The following is a 20,280-nucleotide window of genomic DNA, read 5'->3' on the forward strand; positions in this document are numbered from 1 at the left end:
TCAGATCCTCAGGGGGCACACCTCTACGGTCACAGGGATAAGCAAGACATGGAGCATCTGAGCCAAATCATCCTGGCTCACCCCATGAGCCTAAACAACCTCCCACCTCAAAAAACATACATCACTTTGAAAAACATATAACAAAGATGTAGAAAAAGATTTACAAAAACCACGAAATGCTGGCAGAACTCAGCAGGCCAGACAGCATCTATGGGAGGAGGTAATAATGACGTTTCGGCCCAAAACCCTTCATCAGGAGCTTCATTACACTCTTCATTGTTCTAGCCTTTCCAGTAAATCAGTCCTCAGAAACTTAATTATCAACACAAGAGTTTCTGCAGATGTTCAAAGTCGAGAGTGACACACACAAAATGCTGGAGGAACTCAGCAGGTCAGGTAGCATAAAGATTGACATTTCAGGCCAAAACCCTTCATTCAAGATTATTTAATATTGTTTCCTGCACACAAGTGTAAAGGAGAATGAAATATCTGTTACAGCACAAAAAAAAAATCACAATAAGATAAATAATTTAAAAAAAAACAAAAAATAAATACAGAAGATAGCTTAGTTTAGTGAAGCTTTGGCTGAAATCCTTGACAAGGAACTCTGAAGTACTATCAAAGAACTTGAAGCTAGCACCATTATTGGGAGTTAAATAAGTCACTGTGCCTCTGCACTGCCATTCTCAGGACTGGATCAAATTTTGTCCCAGTGGCAGGTTTCAGCCCAAAACATTGACTATTATTCTTCTCCATACATTCTGTCTGACCTGCTGAGTTCCTCCAGCATTTTGTGTCCATGCTCTGAATTTCCAGCATCTGCAGAATCTCTTGTGTTTATTATCAGATCTATCCAAATTGAGGCTCCTGCCACATGCTCACCTCTTCCCTCCTTGCTCCTGGTCACTTTTGAGGCTACAGTCTTCCTACTATTCCAGTGCTCTGTTCCTTTACCAAGTGCTGTGTGGCTTCCTGATGGAGGTAGTACTTGGGACTGGGGGCCTGGGGGAGGTACATTATTTAAATCTAGGGGATAAAAGAGAGCCCAGGTCAAAAACACACAATGTCAGAACCTGCAGGGAGTTAGTAAAAGTTTGAAAATGACCTGCTTGGGAGATTTCACCACTGTTCTTGGAATCCATCAGGCCAATCCTATGCCTTGCTTCAGAGCTGGGCATGTAGAACAGCCTGGAGCTGCCTGCGGGTTTGTAAGGCAACATCAGGGGAACATCTGTGAGCAAGACAAGATGTTGTTCGGATTCAGAGTAATTTATCACAAGTACATTGAAACATACAGTGGAATGCATTATTTGCGTTAACAACCAACTCAATCAAAGGTGTGCCGGGGCAGTTTGCAAATGTTGCCACCAAAACAAAGAAAGACAGCAACACACACACTTAACCCCAGGACAAACCACCTCTTGGTCTCCAGTCTTTGGATCCACACTCTCAGATATTAGGACTCCAACCTTCAGTCTCTGGCCTGAACACACAGACTAGCAACACTGGGCCTATGACCTCTACAGAAGATGATCCAGGAGTTTCAACTTTCAAATCTCTATCTCTGGACTCACTGACCTGGGACATCACTGGCTTTCGTGACTCCCATCTGGGAAACAGCTACGGAGAGTGGTGAAGGGAGGGGTCCATTTCCAGAAGATTAAGAAATTGATGCTTGTGCCATCAGGCTGGAGGCTACCCAGATGGAATATGAAGTGTTGCTCCTTCAATCTGAGTGTGGCCTCATCACAACAGTAAAGGAGGCCATGGACTGACATGGAGGGAGGGAAAGATGTGCTTAGTGGTGGGATCCCATTGGAGATGGTGTAAGTTACGGAGAAAAGAGAATTATGTGCTGAACGCAGAGGTGGAATGGTAGGTGAGAACGAGAGGACCCCTATCCCTGGTGGGGTAGTGATAGGATGGGGTGAGAGTAGACATGCTCGAATTACAAGTGATTCAGGTAAAGGCAATGTAGATGGTGGAGGAAGGGAAGTTGTTTTCTTCGAAGGAGAAGGACATCTCAGTAGTTCTGGAATGAAAAACCTCATCCTGACAGCAGATGCGGTAGAGACAGAGAACGGAGAAAAGGAGATAGCATTTTTACAAGTGACAGGGTGAAAATAGTCCAGGTAGCTGTAAGAATCAATGGGTTTATAAAAAAATCAGTAGATAGACTGTCTCCACAGATGTAGACAGAAAGATAGATGGAAGGAGGTGTCAGAAATGTACCTAGTAAATTTGAGGGCAAGGTGGAAGCTGGAGGCAAAATTGATGAAGTCAACGAGTTCAGCATGCTGCAGGAAGCAGCACCAATGGAGTCATCGATGTAGCACAAGAAGAGTTGGGGAGCACACAGGTGTAGCCTTGGAATATGGACTGTTCCACATAGGATTGATTTGAAGAAAGTGGGAGGAGCTGAAGGAGAAATTAAGGGTGAGGACCAGTTCTGCCATTTGGAGTAGACTGGTGGTGGAGGGGGACTGATTGGGTCTGTAGTCCAGAAGAAGTAGAGAGCTTTAACGTATGAGGAACGTTTGATGGCACTGGTTCAAGCTTACCAAGGTACAAAACTACAAAGGTTTACCAACCTTACCACCTCCCCGCCGTTGGGCCCAAGCATTAGATTCTCTGACACCAAGATCCCAGCCTCACCCTCACCCACCAGTTAGCCCACCGCTGGTCTGGAGATTTCTATTCTCTGTCCAATTTCCAGCTACCAGTAGTGTCCCAGCACCAGAGAATGCAGAACGCCTCCGTATGATGTCACAAACATTGTGAAGTCTGCACAAGAGATGCATTGTTCCAGTAACACAACAAAAATCAGTCCATCCTCCCTTTCCTATCAATCTGAGGACCACAAAAATACATCAGGCACATCTAAGGGACCAGACTACAAGATAGTATTCATGAGCCTTTCTAAGGCATTGCAGCATAGGAGCAGAGTTGGGCCATTCAGCCCATCAAGTCCATCCTTCCATTCAATCATGGCTGATTTATTTTCCCTCTCAAACCCAAGCTTGTACCATCTCCCTGTAAACTTTGACCCTCTAGCTAATTAAGAACCTATCAACCTCCACTTTAAATATAACCAATAAAATTTGGCCTCCACAACCACCTTCTGGCTAAAGAAATTCTGCTTCATCTCTGTTCTAAAGGGATGTCATTGTATTGAAACTGTGACCTATGGTCCTTGACTCCCACACTATAGGAACATCCTCCCAAAAGGTTCAAAGATTAATTTTATTATCAAAGTATGTACGCAGAATACAACTCCGAGAATCGTCTTCTCCAGATAGCCAGAAAGTACAGAAAAACAATGGTAGTTGTGAGGATCCCCTCCTGCACAAAAAAGAAAAACAAAACTCAAACCCAACCTCTCCCTCACACAGAAACCAATAGGCCACCCACCCAGACCCAGACACGGCAGCTAAAACATCAAACACCAAACCCCCTCAGGCTCCTTCCACACACAAAATCGGTGACAATAACATCCACCCAATAAAGTAACATATCACCTACCTGCCAGTCAGCAACAAAAAAGAAAGCTGAAACACTGAAGAAGACCAATATAAACCACAGTCCACACCAATAATCATGCCTTGGAATTTCTATAGTATCCTCCGTCAGCATCAAGAGCAACAGCTCAAACTCAGTGGGGCCTTCATCTACTGAGAAGCCCGACCTATGGCCCAACACGGCCTCCCACGGGAAACTATCTCCAGCCCAAATCCACTCTATATCTTACAGCCATCAGGTGCTCCTCATATGTTAACCCTTTCATTCCTAGGTTCATTCTTGTGAACCTCCTCTGGACCCTCTCTAATGTAAGCATATCTTTTCTTAAAAGGGACCCAAAACTACTCACAATCCTCCCTTATTAATGCCTCAACATTACATACTTGCTTTTACATCCTCTTGAAATGAATGCTAACACTGCATTAGCCTTCCACCCACTCAAACTGTAAATTAACCTTCAGGAAATCCTGCCCGAGGATTCACAAGTCCCTTTGCACCTCTGACTTCTGAATTTTCTCCCCATTTAGAAAATAGAACACACCTTTATTCCATCTACCAAAGGACACAACCAAATACATCCCAATTCTCATTAGTCCTTCTGCAAATTCCCAAATTCCTCGATATCTCCTGCCCCTCCACCTATCTTTGTATCATCTGCAAACTTGGCCACCAAGTCAGGTCACTGACATATTACATGAAAAGAAGCGGTCCCAACACCGACCCTGCAGAACACCACAGGTCACTAGCAGCAAGCAGTAAAAGGCTCCCTTTATTCCCAATCTTTACCTCCTGCCAGTCAGCCAATCTTCTATCCATGCTATATACATGAGAGATTCTGCAGATGCTGGAAATCCCGAGCAGCACACAAAATGCTGGAGGAACTCAGCCAGCCAGGTAGCATCTATGGAGGGGAATACATAGTCGACATTTTGGGCCAAGATCCTCCATTACAACCTGACCTGCAGAATTCATCCAGCATTTTATGTGATGCTCTGTCCATGTTTTTCCCCACTTTTCTCCTTCCAACCTTTCTCAGGTACTCACCTGTGGTCAAGACATGACCAGAGACATCAGTGGTTCCCCCAGTCACCGGAGCCGGCACGGATGGCGTTCCCTCACTCCAAACTCCCACGTCCTGACCTGCTGCCTGGCTGAGCATAGATCCTGCAGGGGGGGCGAAAGCCAGTCCAGACGTTTGGGTGGACACGTCCACCTTGCTGCTGCCCTGTACTGTGACAGTCCTTGTTTCTGGACTGTCCTGGCCCTGTGGTTGCCCGGTGCCAGGGAACATGGCTCCTGGGGAGTGGTCAACCAAGGATGGGAAGGTAGGGCAAATGGCAGGCATGGGCATGGGCAATGGTGGATAGGGTGGACAATGGCTGGCTGTTGCAGGGATGGGGTGCTGAGCTGGTGGAGAAGGCTGCGTTCCTGACAGGAGAAGGGACTTGCCCGAGGGGGAAAGGGGGCTCCTGGATCGGTTAGGAGACAGGGTCACCCTGATGTGGGACATCACAGTCCTGGTAGGAGACCGGAGGGGGGCTGAGATGGAGTCACCATCTGTGAGCCCCTCAGCTGCCTCTGCCACATCCTGTCTCACTGTAATGGGTTTGGCAATGTGCCTGTCCTCCTGTGGGCACTGACCCTCATCACCGACCACTGACTCCAAGCACTGAGCTGGTTCTATGGCCGAGACCTTGGCTTCATGGAGGTGGGCAGGGAACTGCTCATGGTCAGATGGAGCCATAAGGAGGGATGCCGAAAGCGAGGGGCTTGAGGACGGGGGCTTCCTGCGGGAACAGATAGTGATGGCAGCAATAGGAGTCGGGGGAGACCCTGCACCCAGGGTCCCCAGGAGCTTGTCCATGTTCCACTGCTTGTCCGATGGGCCCCAATCCTGCGTGTGGATCCGTGATCTTGTGCTGCTGAGGGGCAGGCAGGTGGGGAGGGGGCAGGCAGGCCAGCCGGGGTCCGACACCAGTGAAGAATCCTTAGCCGTCACCGACCATGCACACTGTAAGAGACACACATCACTTTGTCTGGTACCTAAGTCACCAACCTCACCTTTCAGACTCAGAATGACATAGCATGGAAACAGGCCTTTCAGCCCTTCGAGGACATACCTGCCACCAAACTTACACATACACAATGCCTGCTCTACTAGTTTATTCTTCTCACCGGGATGTTACTGAACGAGAGATCTGCAGTTACAATGAGAGGCTGCGTCCATTTTATCTATCTATCTATCTATCTATTTATTTATTTATTTATTTATTTATTTCGAGCCGTTGGGAGGAGGGTCCCAACCCGAGGCCCACAGACGCCTTGCTTAATGGTATTGGTCCATAGCATAAAAAAGATTGAGGACCCTTGATTCAGAAGTACAGCTAGGAACAGCCCTTCCAGTCCAACAAGTTGCATCGCTCAGCAACCCACCTATTTATCTCTGGCCTAATCACAGGACTATGACAATGACCAATTAACCTACTAACTGGTACATCTTTGGACCGTGGGAGGAAACCGGAGCACCAAGATGCAACTCACGCACACATGGGGAGAATACATAAAATTTCCTATGGACAGTGCCGGAATTGAAGTCCCGATTTTGACAACTGCAGATGATGTATTAGTACCTTTCCTTTTGGGCATCTCCTTTACGACTTCTCCATTCTGGCCCACTGCTAGTAGAGTGTGTTCCTGGGTCATTTCTTGGTTTCTTTCCGCAGCCCATACCCCCTGGAGTTAACAGTGGCACATTGGGACAGCTGCCATTGGGACAGCTCCAGATTAACAAGGCTTCCTAAAGCTATCATACACCTAACCTAGGACCATAATCCTCAGGCTGAAACTTTGACTGTTTATTCCCTTCCACAGATACTGCCCGACTTGCTGAGTTCCAGCATTGTGCATGTGTTACTTCAGACCACAACGGCAGGATTAATAGAAGAATCCCCTACCCCCACTATGAATCAAGTGTTCACCCACAACAGACAGTGAACAACACACTCACACAGCAAATCCACAAGCCACAAACGGAGTATTTGCCCCTTCCCCTCCCCAAAGAACTTTGTCACACGGCACGAGCAACGCTGACTCCCAATGCATGCTGATCAACGCAAACTCTAAGCATGCTCCTCGCAGGGAGAGAGACACCCTGTTGAAACCAGCCAATCCTCTGGATTTTGTGCACCAAAGAGAAATGGGCAAATCACACACCAGAGCGGACGGCACACCACTAACTCAGTGACTTACGGGCAGCCAGCTGGTGGTATCTGTGCCTGCAATGAAGAAGTCTGCACTGATGAGTTTGACCAAGTACAACGTACTCAAACCCAGCCTCAGCAAATGGTAATGAGTTTTTGGTATGTTGGGAGCTGCTAGCCTAACCCAGTGGAATCCATGTTCACAGATCTCCTGGTGGTGAGTCCTTGGACAAGACGACAGTCACCTTCATCCACCAATTCCTGCTGTGCTGGCCTTCTACAGACAGGATGACTCTACAATGGGTAGTCAAAACTGCCCAACACATCACTGGCACCAGCCTACCCACCATCAAGGACATATATATAGAATGGTGCTGAAAAAAGGCCAGTAGCATCATAAAAGATCGCACCCACCCTGCTCATGGACAGTTTGTCCTGCTCCCAATGGGGAGGCAGCTACATAGCATCCATGCCAGGACCTCCAGACTCAAAAACAGTTACCTTCCCCCAACAATATGACTGATCAACACATCCACACACTAACACACCCCTCCACACTCCACCACCACTTTATCACTTCCTGTCAGAGACTCCTTATGTATGGACACTTTTGTGCCTAGCAAGACTTTATGGACATACAATCAATGTATATAAGCAGTCTTATGTATTTATATTGATTGTGTTTTTATTTGTGCTGCATCAGATCTGGAGTCACAATTTCAATCTCCTTTACATTTGTGCACTGGAAATAATATTAAACAATCTCCACAGATTTACTACCCGTTGGCTAAAGAAACTGCTCCTCCTCTTTTCTAGATGGACATATTTCAATTCTGGGGCTCTGTCCTCTTGTCCCCCACTATAGGAAACATCCTCTCCACATCCACTATCTAGGCCTTTCAATATTGATAGGTTTCAATGAGATCTCCTCTCATTCTTTTAAACTAACCCACGATGACAGATCACAAGCAAATCAAAACATTATGAGAACAAGACAGCACTGAAGACAGTATGAATAAGGGTGGACATCAGATCCCACAACAACAGTTGGAAACCTTCTTTAAGAATGAAAGTAGCAATTCCAAATCAGTCCCAGATACACTCACTTTGGGAACGGTTGGGAGGAGAAGGGGAGGGGTTGCACATGCTCCTGGATACAACAACATTGAGAGCTCCAAATTCCAAGGACTGAACATTACCAACACGCTGTCATCCTTCAATCACACACTGTCGTGTTCTATGTTGTTCATTTTTCCTGTAAATACTCTCAATAATAAAACAGATTCAAGATTGTTTGTCATTTCCAGTACACAAGTGTAAAGGAGGACGAAATAATTGTTACTCTGGATCCGATGCAGCACAACAAACACAATAAGATAAAGGACACAATAAATACATAAGATGGTTTCTTTAAGTAGATTGACTGTATGTCCATAGAGTGATGCTAGGGACCGGACTGGCTGTACGTAAGGTGACTCTAACAGGAAATGATAAATTTGTGGTGGTTGGGGTGTGGAGGGGTGGGTTAGTGGATGGAGGTGTAGATCAGTCTTACAGCTTGGGTAAAGTAACTGTTGTTAAGTCTGGTGGTCCTGGTGTGAATACTACATAACCTCCTCCCTAATGGGAGTGGAACAAACAGTCTATGAGCAGGGCAGGTGGGATCCTTCATGTTACAGACATTTCCCCCCAGCACCTTTCTGTATATTTGTCCTTAATGGGAGGGGGGAGGCTGGACAATCACAGAACAATTTACAATGACCAATTAACCTATTAACCTGTACCTCTATAGAATGAAGGAGGAAACTCACTTCGTTCACAGGGAGAGCATATAAACTCCCTGCAAATAGCATTGGAATAGAACTCAGAACTCCAGAACACCTGAGCTGTAACATTGCACTAACTACTGTGCTGCCACAACACTCCCATGGTATGTTCTATATAATCTTTATGCTTCCTGTAAACTCACTCAAAAAAGTTAATCTCAAGGTAGTATATGGTAACGTATATACTTTGATAATAAATTGACTGAGCTTTCAAAGAAGGTACATTCTCGGTGGATGTGGACAACATGGATTAGTGCACACACCGAGCAGAAGACGGACTGGGAAACTTAAACAGAGGGATGAATAAAAGAGCAGCTTACCCTGCAGGCAGTGAAGCACCAAGTAACTGCTCGGGTGCAGTCTCTGCACTGGTTGAGTCTACATCCAGTTCTATTGCATACATTTCTCACAGGTCAGGTCTAGACTTGCCCCTCTGTTCACTGAAGACTGCCCAAATATGCAGAGATCTCCCTAAAGCAGCAAAGCTTTATCCAGCTCAATTCCCACAGCTCAAGTTGAAATTCATTTTCATTCAACCGTACACATGTACACCACCAAACAAACCAACAGTAGAACAACACAGCAAAGAGGTACTTCAGTCCATAATGTTGTGCAGCCCCTTTAATCTACTCTAAAATCAATCTAACCCTTGCCCCTGCATAGCCTTCTATTTTTCATTGTGCTTACTTAGTAGATTGTCAAATGTCCTTAATATATCTGCCTCTGCCACACTCCTGGCAGCACCTTCCAATAGACACAGAAGCAGAATTAGGCCATTGAGTCTACGCTCCACCATTCCATCGTGGCTGATTTATTAACTCTCTTAATCCCATTCTCCTGCCCTCCTGCCTTCTCTCTGTAATCTTTGACACCGACCTCTACTCTAAATATACCCAATGACTTAGTCACCAGAGCCATCTGAGGCAATGGTTAATTTGTGGAAATCACTCTCTGGCTAAAATAATTCCTCCCATCTTTGTTCTAAAGGATCTTTTTTTCCTATTCTCAGGCTGTGCCCCTCTGGTCCTGGACACCCCCACTATAGGAAACATAAGAAACTTTCTACACACCCACCACACTGTGTAAAAAATAAAACTACCTCCAACATACTTTCCTTCAATCACCTTAAAATTATGCCTCCTTGTATTAGCCATTTCCACCCTGGGGAAAATGTCTCTGGCTGTCCAGTTGACCTAATTATCTTATCAACTTCAAGTCACCTCTCATCATCCTTCATTCCAAAGAGAAAAGCCATAGCTATCCTCATAAGGCGTGTTTCCTAATCCAGTCGGCATCCTGGTATACCTCCCCTGCGCCCTCTCTAAAGCTTCCATATAATGAGATGACCAGAACAGAACATGATACTCCAAGTGTGGTTTAAACTATGTTTTATAGAGTTTTATAACATTATCGAGGCTCTTCAACTCACTCTGACTAATGAAGACCAACAAACCATATGTCTTCTTTACCACCCTGAAGAGTGTAGAGTGAAGTTCCGTCTGTATCCTCCCATTAAACACCTCCATGAATGTCCAGCAGCCTGAAGTTGGAGGCTTTCTCAAACCTACCTGGAGGCCGATGGAATTCTTTGCTTTCTGAAGTAGCTCTGCTTTGATTTCTTCAATCTTTCTGCGGTCTTCCTCATCAAGCATTGAGAGTGGGTCGAGAGTCTGCGCTGACCTCTTTGTTTCTTCACCACCTAGATGAACAGAGATGACACCACAGAGTTGTGACTCTTATAAAAGATACAGGAGCAGCAAAGTTAGATATTAAACATCTAGAGCTGGGTAAATGAGACGCCTCTATTTTTATCCTTCCAGCAAATTCCTTTGACCCAAACACTGAGATCATGTCTTGGTATGAAAGGAACAAGCCTACCCTCAATAGCAGCAGAGAGTCTCTCTACAGACTTAGTCTTTTGTCCCTCAAGTAAGGAAAATATGCAGCAAGGTTTCTGAAGGCAGGCCACTATTCCAACAGACAAAGCCTCCTGTTTGCTGGACCAGGCCCAATGTGATACAGGCACTCAGACTCATTCAGCTCAAAAACAGGTCCTTCAGCCCAACCAATCCAATCAGTGGGCTTGCATACACTGGAATTTAGAAGGATGAGAGGGGATCTGATTGAAACATATAAGATTATTAAGGGATTGGATATGCTAGAGGCAGGAAACATGTTCCCGATGTTGGGGGAGTCCTGAACCAGAGGCCACAGTTTCAGAATAAGGGGTAGGCCATTTAGAACAGAGTTGAGGAAAAACTTTTTCACCCAGAGTATTGTGGATCTATGGATTGCTCTGCCTCAGAAGGCAGTGGAGGCCAATTCTCTGGATGCTTTCAAGAAAGAGTTAGATAGAGCTCTTAAAGATAGCGGAGTCAAGGGATATGGGGAGAAGGCAGGAACGGGGTACTGATTGTGGATGATCAGCCATGATCACATTGAATGGCGGTGCTGGCTCAAAGGGCCAAATGGCCTACTCATGTATCTATTGTCTATTGACCAAGATGCCCATCCAAGTTGGTCCCATTTGTTTAGTCCTATACTTCTAAACTTGGTCATGTACCTGTTCAAGTGTCTTTTAAATGCTTATGTACCTGTCTCAACCACTTCCTCTGGCAGCTTAATCCATAAACTGACCACTCACTGGATGAGAAAGTTGCCTCTCAGGTTCCTGTTAAATCGCTCCCTTCTTAATTTAAACCTTTGCCCCCTGGGTGGGAGAGGTGTAGATAGTGACAGAGCTGGTGGGTAATTGGTAGAGACAACAAGAGCTGCAGATTATGGAATCTGACAGGAAATTGATTTACCAGGACGCTGCCTGGATTAGAGTTTGGAGTGAAGGAGGATGAGAGGTGACTTCACAGAAGATCAAGTTCGAGTGGACAGCCAGAGACTTTTTCCATGGGTGGAAATGGCAAAGACAAGGTGTTATGATTTGTAACTTCAAAACATTAAACTAATTCAACTGAAGACACAGGATTCCAGGAATGCGAGCCTAACTGTATTTACTTTATGTGAGGCAAACACATATCACATGGTAGAATAATAATTTATGTATTTAACATATTTGTACATACAATGTGTAATTCATTTAAACCAACAATAAGACCATAAGATACAGGAGCAGAAGCCATTCAATCATGAGCTGATACAATTCTTCCAGTCATCCCCACTCCCCTGCTTTCACCCCATACCCTTTGATGCCCTGCTAATCAAGAACCTATCTATCTCTGCCTTAAATACACTCAACGATTTGGCCTCCAGAGCTGCTCGTGGCAACAAATTCCACAGATGCACCACCCTCTGACTGAAGTAATTTCTCCGCATCTCTGTTCTAAATGAACATCCTTCAATCCTGAAATCGTGGCCTCGTGTCCTAGACTCCCTACTACGGGAAACAACTTTGCCATATCTAATCTGTTCAGGCCTTTTAATATTTGGAATGTTTCTATGAGATCCCCCCTCATTCTCCTAAACTCCAGGGAATACAGCCCAAGAGCTGCCAGATGTTCCTCATACGGTAACCCTCTCATTCCTGGAATTATTCTTGTGAATCATTTCTGAACCCTCTCCAATGTCAGTACATCCTTTCTAAAATAAGGAGCACAAAACTGCACACAATACTCCAAGTGTAGTCTCACAAGTGCCTTATAGAACCTCAACATCACATCAACACACACAAAATGCTAGCGGAATGCAGCAGGCCAGGCAGTATCTATAGGAAGAATCACAGTTGACGTTTCGGGCTGTGACCCTTCATCAGGACTAACCGAAAGAAGAGGTAGTAAGAGATTTGAAAGTTGGAGGGGGAGGGGAAAATCCGAAATGATAGAAAAAGATAGGAGCGGGAGGAATGAAGCTAAGACCTCAAAAGTTGATTGGCAAAATGGATACACAGCTGGAGAAGGGAAAGAATCATGGGATGGGAAGCCTAGGGAGAAAGAAAGAGGGAAAGGAGCATCACAGGGAGATGAAGAGCAGGCAAGGAGTGATTATAAGAGGGGCAGAGGGAGAGAAAAAAAAAGAGAGGGGGGAAATAATAAATAAATAGGTATGGGGCAAGAAAGGGAGGAGGGGCATTAACAGAAGTTAGAGAAATCAATGCTCGTGCCATCAGGTTGGAAGCTACCCAGTCGGAATATAAGGTGTTGTTCCTCCAACCTGAGTGTGGTTTCATCTTGACGGTAGAGAAGGCCATGGAAACACATATCAGAATGGGAATGGGACATGGAATTAAAATATGTGGCCGCTGGGAGATCCTGCTCTCTCTGGCGGACAGAGAATAAGTGTTCAGCAAAACGGTCTCCCAGTCTGTGTCGGGTCTTACCAATACATAGAAGACCACACCGGGAGCACCAGACGCAGTATACCACACCAGCCAACTCACAGGTGAAGTGTCGCCTCACCTGGAAGGACTGTCTGGGGCCCTGAATGGTGGTGAGGGAGGAAGTGTAAGGGCAGGTGTAGCACTTGTTCTGCTTACAAGGATAAGTGCCGGGAGGGAGATCAGTGGGAAGGGATGGGGCGGGGGCAAGGAAAGATGTGCTGTTGAAGGTGACGGAAGTTACGGAGAATTATATGTTGGACCCAGAAGCTGGTGGGGTGGTAGGTGAGGACAAAGGGAACCCTATCCCTAGTGGAGTGGCGGGAGGATGGGATGTTGTAGTCTGGTGTACTGACCTCTACCTGGCCGAGGCACAGCGACAACTAGGTGATACCTGCTCTTATTTACCCCTTGACCATGACCCTACCAAGGAGGACCAGGCCATTGTCTCCCACACCATCTCCAACCCTATCAGCTCTGGGGAATCTCCCATCCACGGCCACCAACCTCATAGTCCCCACACCCCACACTTCCTGTTTCTACCTCCTACCCAAGATATGGGTCCCAGTTATGCCTGCCTTTTTGTTGGCTTTGTGGAACAATGCATGTTCCAAGTCTATACGGGTATCCTTCCCCCTCTCTACCTTCACTACATTGACGACTGCATTGGCGCTGCCTCCTGCACGCATGCTGAGCTCATTAACTTCATTAACTTTGCCTCCAACTTTCACCCTACCCTAAAGTTTATCCAGTCCATTTTCCAACACCTCCCTCCCCTTTCTTGATCTTTCAGTCTCTATCTCTATCTCTTATCTACTATAAGCCTACTGACTCTCACAGCTACCTGGGCTATTCTTCTTCCCACCCTGTCTCCTGCAAAAATGCCATCCCCTTCTCGCAATTCCTCCGACTCTGCCGCATCTGCTCTCAGGATGAGGCTTTTTATTCCAGGACAAAGGAGACGTCTTCCTTTTTGAAAGAAAGGGGCTTCCCTTCCTCCACCATCAACTCTGCTCTCAAACGCATCTCTCCCATTTCACGCAGATCTGCTCTCACCCCATCCTCCCACCACCCCACTAGGGATAGGGTTCCCCTTGTCCTCTCCTACCACCCCACCAGCCTCCGGGTCCAACGTATAAATCTCCATAACTTCCGCCACCTCCAACGGGATCCTACCACCAAGCACATCTTTCCCTCCCCCCCCTTCTGCTTTCCGCAGGGATCGCTCCCTACACGATTCCCTTGTCCATTTGTCCCCCCCATCCCTTTCCACTGGTCTCCCTCCTGGCACTTATCCTTGTAAGCGGAACAAGTGCTACATCTTACACTTCCTCCCTCACCACCATTCAGGACCCCAGACAGTCCTTCCAGGTGAGGCAACACTTCACCTGTGAGTTGGCTGGTTTGATATACTGCGTCCAGTGCTCCCGGTACAGCCTTCTATATATTGGTGAGACCTGACACAGACTGGGAAACCGTTTCACTGAACACCTACGTTCTGTCCGCCAGAGAAAGCAGGATCTCCCAGTGGCCACACATTTTAATTCCACGTCCCATTCCCATTCTGATATGTCTATCCATGGCCTCCTTTACTGTCAAGATGAAGCCACACTCAGGTTGGAGGAACAACATCTGATATTCCATCTCGGTAGCTTCCAACCTGAAGGCATGAACATTGATTTCTCTAACTTCCATTAATGCCCCTCCTCCACTTCTTACCCCATCCCTTATTTATTTATTATTTCCCCCCCTTTCCTCTCTCTCTCTTTTTTCTCTTTCTGCCCCTCTCACAATCACTCCTTGCCTGCTCTCCATCTCTCTCTGGTGCTTCCCTCCCCCTTTCTTTCTCCCTAGTCCTCCCATACAATGATCCTTTCCCTTCTCCAGCTGTGTACCCCTTTTGCCAATCAACTTTCCAGCTCTTAGCTTCATCCCTCCCCCTCCTAACTTTTCGGATCTCCCCCTCCCACTTTCAAACCTCTTAGTATCTCTTCTTTCAGTTAGTCCTGACGAAGGGTCTCGGCCCAAAACATCAACTGTGCTTCTCCCTACAGATGCTGCCTGACCTGCTGTGTTCCACCAGCATTTTGTGTGTGTTGTTTGAATTTCCAGCATCTGCAGATTTCCTCATGTTTGCGCTCAACATCACATCCCTGCTTTTATATTCTATACCTCTAGAAATGAATGCCAACATTTAATTCACCCTCTTTACAACTGACTCAACCTGGAGGTTAACCTTCAGGGTATCTTGCACAAGGGCTCCCTCTCTGCATTTTGAATTCTCTCCCCATCTAAATAAAACACTGGCCCATTTATTTCTTCCACCAAAGTGCATGACCATATACTTTCCAACATTGTATTTCATTTGCCACTTCTTTACCCAATCCCCTAAACTATCCAAGTCTCTCTGCAGGCTCTCTGTTTCCTACCCACTCCTACCCACTACCCACTCCTCCACCTATCTTTGTATCATTGGCAAAGTTAGCCACAAATCCATTAATCCCATAGTCCAAATCATTGACATACATTATAAAAAGCAGCGGTTCCAACACTGACCCGTGGAACTCCACTGGTAACCAGCAGCCAGCCAGAATAGGATCCTTTTATTCCCACTCTCTGTTTTCTGCCGACCAGCCAATGCTCCACCCATGCTAGTAACTTCTTTGTAATTCCATGGGCTCTTAACTTGCTAAGCAGCCTCATCTGCGGCCTTCTGAAAATCCAAGTACACCACATCTACTGCATCTCCTTTGTCTACTCTGCTTAAAACACAGAAAGTGGTTGTGTAAAACATGCTGCCAGGGGCATTAGATACATTAGGGGCATTTAAAAAGTTCTCAGATAGGCACATGAATATTAGAAAAATGGAGGGCTGTGTTTGGAGGGAAGGGTTAGGCTGATTTTACAGTATGTTAAAAGAATGAGCACAACATGGTGGGTCGACGGCCCTGAGCTGTTCTATATTAAGGAAGGGGGAATCAGAAGGAAGGGATTGATTTGAAATGTCAAAGCTGCTTTAATTGACAGATGCTGCCTGAACTGCTGAGTTCCTCCAGCTCTGTCTCACCCTATTGCGCTGCCAAATATTGACTACCTACCCTCTACACCCTCAACCTTGAGGCAGAGTTTCAGCTTGTAACAATGAGCAACCCTCTACCACCACTGAACCGCCTGACCTTGTAGACATGGGGCAGCACAGTATCATAATGTTATTATGGTGCCAGCAACTCAGGTTTAATGCCCTCCACTGTTTGTAAAAAGTCCGTACAGCCTCCCCGTAACCTCCAGATGCTCCAGTTTCCCCCCACGTTCCACAGACGTACAAGGTTAAGTGGTCTCGTGTATAATTGGGTAGTGTGGGCTCATTGGGCTGGAAGGGTCTATTACTATACTGTACCTCTAATAATAACAACAACAACAACAGAGCTATACCTGGTATAGTAGGGTCCATGGTCTGTACAGCAGGGCTGAAGTTCCTCGCCAATGCTTCAGGATGGCATACTGCCAGTGGGTTGGTCTCTTGGGCATCAGGGATGTCCACGTGGCTGCTGTCCACCAAATCGCCCAACTCAGGGTTGCTAATGGGTGCCCAGGCTCTGCTGGGCTGGCCGGGGAGGCAAGGAACTGCTTGACTATGGGAGGTAGTGGTGGTGAGTTGGGAGGAGTCTGGGCTATGGTGCCCTGGATCTGGTTTGGGCACCACACGGCCCAGGTTTGCCCCACTGCAGCCCTCGGGCTCAACCCTACTTGAGCGTCTCACGGAGACCAGCTCTACCTCCATCGGCAGTGAAGAGATGGTACCCTTGGGATTACCGCCAGTGGGAGGGTGCACGCGGACAGCCCCCACTTCAGCCTCTGGCCTCTGGGTCAGGGGCTTAGACTGGTCCCACTGACAGAGGGGCTCCTCTTTTTCATCATACCCCAGCACAGTGGCCTCATCCTGGCCAGAATTCGTCACCCTCTCTCCACCCAGCAGCCTGCGGATCTCACTCAATGTCTTCGACCCGATGAAGGAGTCATCTTGCTGAGGCACGTGGCTGCAGTGGAGATGGTAGGTTCCGCAGCCCCCAGGACTTGGCAGAGGGGTCTCTGTGGCACCCGGGTCTGCGACAGGAACAGTGAGCACCGCCCTGCCTCCGGGCGAGGAGCAGAGCAGCAGAGAACTGGCAGTTGCATTCTCCAATCGGTTGAGGGAGACAGCTTCTGAGTCACGAACACTGTCATAACCCAGTGAGTCCTTTGGGTTAGGCAGAGCCTGAACTGGGTGCCAGGTGCTGCTGTTGGACCCGGGGGGGAATGGTTCCAGCCCCTTCATCTCAGCCACCCCAAGTAATGGGCCACCTGGACTGGGAGTATTCTGGCCTGTCTCCACGCCCAAGGTAATAGAAGTGTTGTGGGTTACGACATCCGAATAGAAAGTGCAGACAGAATCACTGTCCTTTGCAGAGACTTCTGCAAATTAAAAAAAAGATAAGGTAAGATCTTCTTGAACAACACACACAAAATACTGGAGGACTCAGGTAGCATCTTTTCTGGAAATTAATAAACAGTCAATGTTTCAGAGTAATGAAAGGTCTCAGCCAGAAACTTCTGCTGTTTACCCTTTTCCTTAGATGCTGCCGGACCTGCTGAGTTCTTTCAGTATTTTATGTTGCTCTGAATTACCAGCATTTCAACGACCAACACAGTCCAAGATGTGCTGAGAGAAGCCCGCAAGTATCGCCAACATAGCATGCCCACAACTCTAACCTGTACATGTTTGGAACGTGGGAGAAATCGCACACAGTCATGAGGAGAATGTACAAACTCCTTACAGACAGCAGTGGGAAACGAATCCCAACCTTACAGCTTGCGCTGTAAACATTACACTGCTGCTACATTACCCAGTCAGGGCATCCCAGAGGTCCCCATCTTTAAATAAAAGCTTCCCACCAATTATGAATGAGGTTAAACTAAGAATGGGGAGATTCAGAGAGCTTGGTTCTGTCCACCGCACACATATTAGCAAGTTGGGATATCACTTACAGAGGTGATTCTGCAGATGCTAGAAATCTCGTGCAACACACTAAATGTTAGAGGAACTAAGCAAAATGCTCACTTCATCTCACCTCCCCCACCCACCCACCTTCCCCCTCATCTGATCTCACCTATCACCTGCCAGCTTGTAGTCCTTCCCCTCCCCACACATTCTGGCTTCTGGCCCCTTCCTTTCCAGTCCTGATGGAATTTGCAGGCTGCTCCCAGCACATCCTTAGGTTGTACTGGTTGTTAATGCAAACAACACATTATGTGATAATTAAATGAAACTGAATCTGATGATCGGCCAGGAAAATCAACTGTTTATTCCTTTCCATTGATGCTACCTGACTTGCTAAATTAGACCATAAGACATAGGAGCAGAATTAAACCATTCAGCCCATCAAATCTACTCCACCATTCTATCATAGCTGATTCATTTTTACTATCAACCCTATTCCCCGCCTTCTCCTCATAATCTTTGACTTTCTGACTAATCAAGGACCCATCACCCTCTACTTTAAATATACCCTGGATTTCCTCCAGCATTGTCTATGTCATTGAAGGAATCATTTGTTCCTTCATCAGGTGAACCCAAGGCAAGCAGCAATAGCAGTTGAGACTGGAGTGTTTGAGTTACAAGGAGAGATTAGATAGGCTGGAACTGTTTTCCCTCAAGGTAAAGGAGCTGAGACCGGACAGAGGCTCGTATAGTTATCACAGGCACAGATAAGGTGAATGGTCACAGTCTTAAATGCTCAGAGTAAATTTATTATCATAGTACATGTATGTCACAATATACTACCCAGAGATTCATTTTCTTGCAGGTACTCACAGAAGAACAAAAAAACTACAAAAGAATCAATGAAAAACTACAGACGAACAACAATGACAAATTACCAATGTGCAAAAAAAACAGCTAAATAGTCACAGGGCCTTGAAAAGTATTCAGTCCCCGCTGTTTCGCACTGTCCCATTTCCTAAATTTAAAATCTATTGAAGTAGGATTTACCATTTTATTGTTTATTACCTTACCAACTCATCCAATTTGCTGATTTAGAAATTAAGAAGATAACCTGTTTTCAATGAATTCAGAAGAATACCCCCACTCTCTCTATAAGCTCCAACAATATGGTAGATTTTCCACACACCAAACCAAAATGAAGACAAAAGACCATTCAAGGCAAGTCAGGGAAATGATAGTAAGAAATGCATAAATCTGTGGAAGGGTACAATACAAGACCATCTCAAAGTCACCTAATATATCTTGGGAGTGCACAACAATCCATCATGAAAAAGTGGACAAAATATAAAACTACAACTACGCTGTATAGGTCAGGTCAACCATCTAAACTTAGCTCCCAGAGAAGAATGGTACTGGTAAGAAAGACTACTGTGATGCCAACAGTCACTCTGAGTGAGGTGCAGAAGTCAGTGGCTACAACTGGAGATGAAGTTCATGAGTTCATAAACTCGAAGGCCTTGGACTGAACAGGTACTTATTGAAGAGTGGTAAGGAAGAAGCCCAAGCACATTCTTGCTTGTCGAGATTTTGCATCACTTAAAAGATACCATAAATATGTATAAGGTCTTGTGGTTGAGACTAAAATCTAATATCGCTCATCAGCCAGGTAATACCATCCCTGCTATAAAGTATGATGGAGGTAGCATCACATTATGGAGATGTTTTTAAGCATGAGGGACTGGAAATCTGGTCAGGATTGATGGGAAGATGAATGCTGCTAAATACAGAGAGATCCTAGATAAAAACCTGATACCCTCTGCCAGAGAGCTTAAACTGAGGAGAAAGTTCTTCTTTCAGCAGGACCCAAAGCACACAGCCAGAGCAACCATGGAGTGGTTTCAAATTAATAACATTGATGTCCTTGACTGGCCTAGTCAGAGTCCTGATCTTAATGCAATCAAACATCGCTGGCAAAACCTCAAGATTGCTTTCCACTGCCACTCCCCCACTAACCTGGCACAGCTTGAGCAATTTTGCAAGAGGTGGTTCAACTAAGTACTGAACAAAGGAGGATGAATACTTTTGAACTGTTAACATTTCAGCTCTTGAATTTTCAGTATTTCATGCTTTACAATTTTCCTTTTTATTTTGGTTTCTACTGTGGAAAAAAGGAGCATGTGATTCACAAATAAGAAATCTCATTTAATGTGATCAAAATCCCAGATTGCAATACTTATTTATGTGAACAAAGGGCTGGGGGCTGACTACTTTTACAATGCACTGTAGATAGATAATACTGAGAAGATGAGTTGTAGAATCGTTGAAAGTGAGTCCATAGGTTGCAGAATCAGATCAGTGCTGTGTTGAGTGAAGTTATTCACTCTGGTTCAGGAACTAAAGGCTGTAGGATAACTGTTCCTGAACCTGTTG

General features: G+C 46.0%; 1 protein-coding gene across 7 annotated transcripts in view; it reads right to left on the reverse strand.

Moving 5' to 3' along the window:
- Window positions 1-20,280, reverse strand: part of alms1 (ALMS1 centrosome and basal body associated protein) — a 78,335-nt gene that overhangs the window by 26,458 nt on the left and 31,597 nt on the right. For 5 of the 7 annotated variants that reach the window (XM_059965888.1, XM_059965885.1, XM_059965884.1 and 2 more), the window contains 5 exons: window positions 16,302-17,321; window positions 10,114-10,244; window positions 4,564-5,530; window positions 1,106-1,231; window positions 883-1,026 (listed from right to left, as the gene is read on the reverse strand). In XM_059965888.1, coding sequence (XP_059821871.1) covers window positions 883-1,026; window positions 1,106-1,231; window positions 4,564-5,530; window positions 10,114-10,244; window positions 16,302-17,321 — 2,388 coding nt within the window. The remainder of the gene's footprint in view (window positions 1-882; window positions 1,027-1,105; window positions 1,232-4,563; window positions 5,531-10,113; window positions 10,245-16,301; window positions 17,322-20,280) is intronic. The other 2 variants (XM_059965886.1, XM_059965887.1) reach the window with 2 other exon arrangements.

Source organism: Hypanus sabinus, chromosome 3 (genome assembly GCF_030144855.1).
Source record: "Hypanus sabinus isolate sHypSab1 chromosome 3, sHypSab1.hap1, whole genome shotgun sequence".
In the NCBI taxonomy this organism is placed as follows: Eukaryota; Metazoa; Chordata; class Chondrichthyes; order Myliobatiformes; family Dasyatidae; genus Hypanus; species Hypanus sabinus.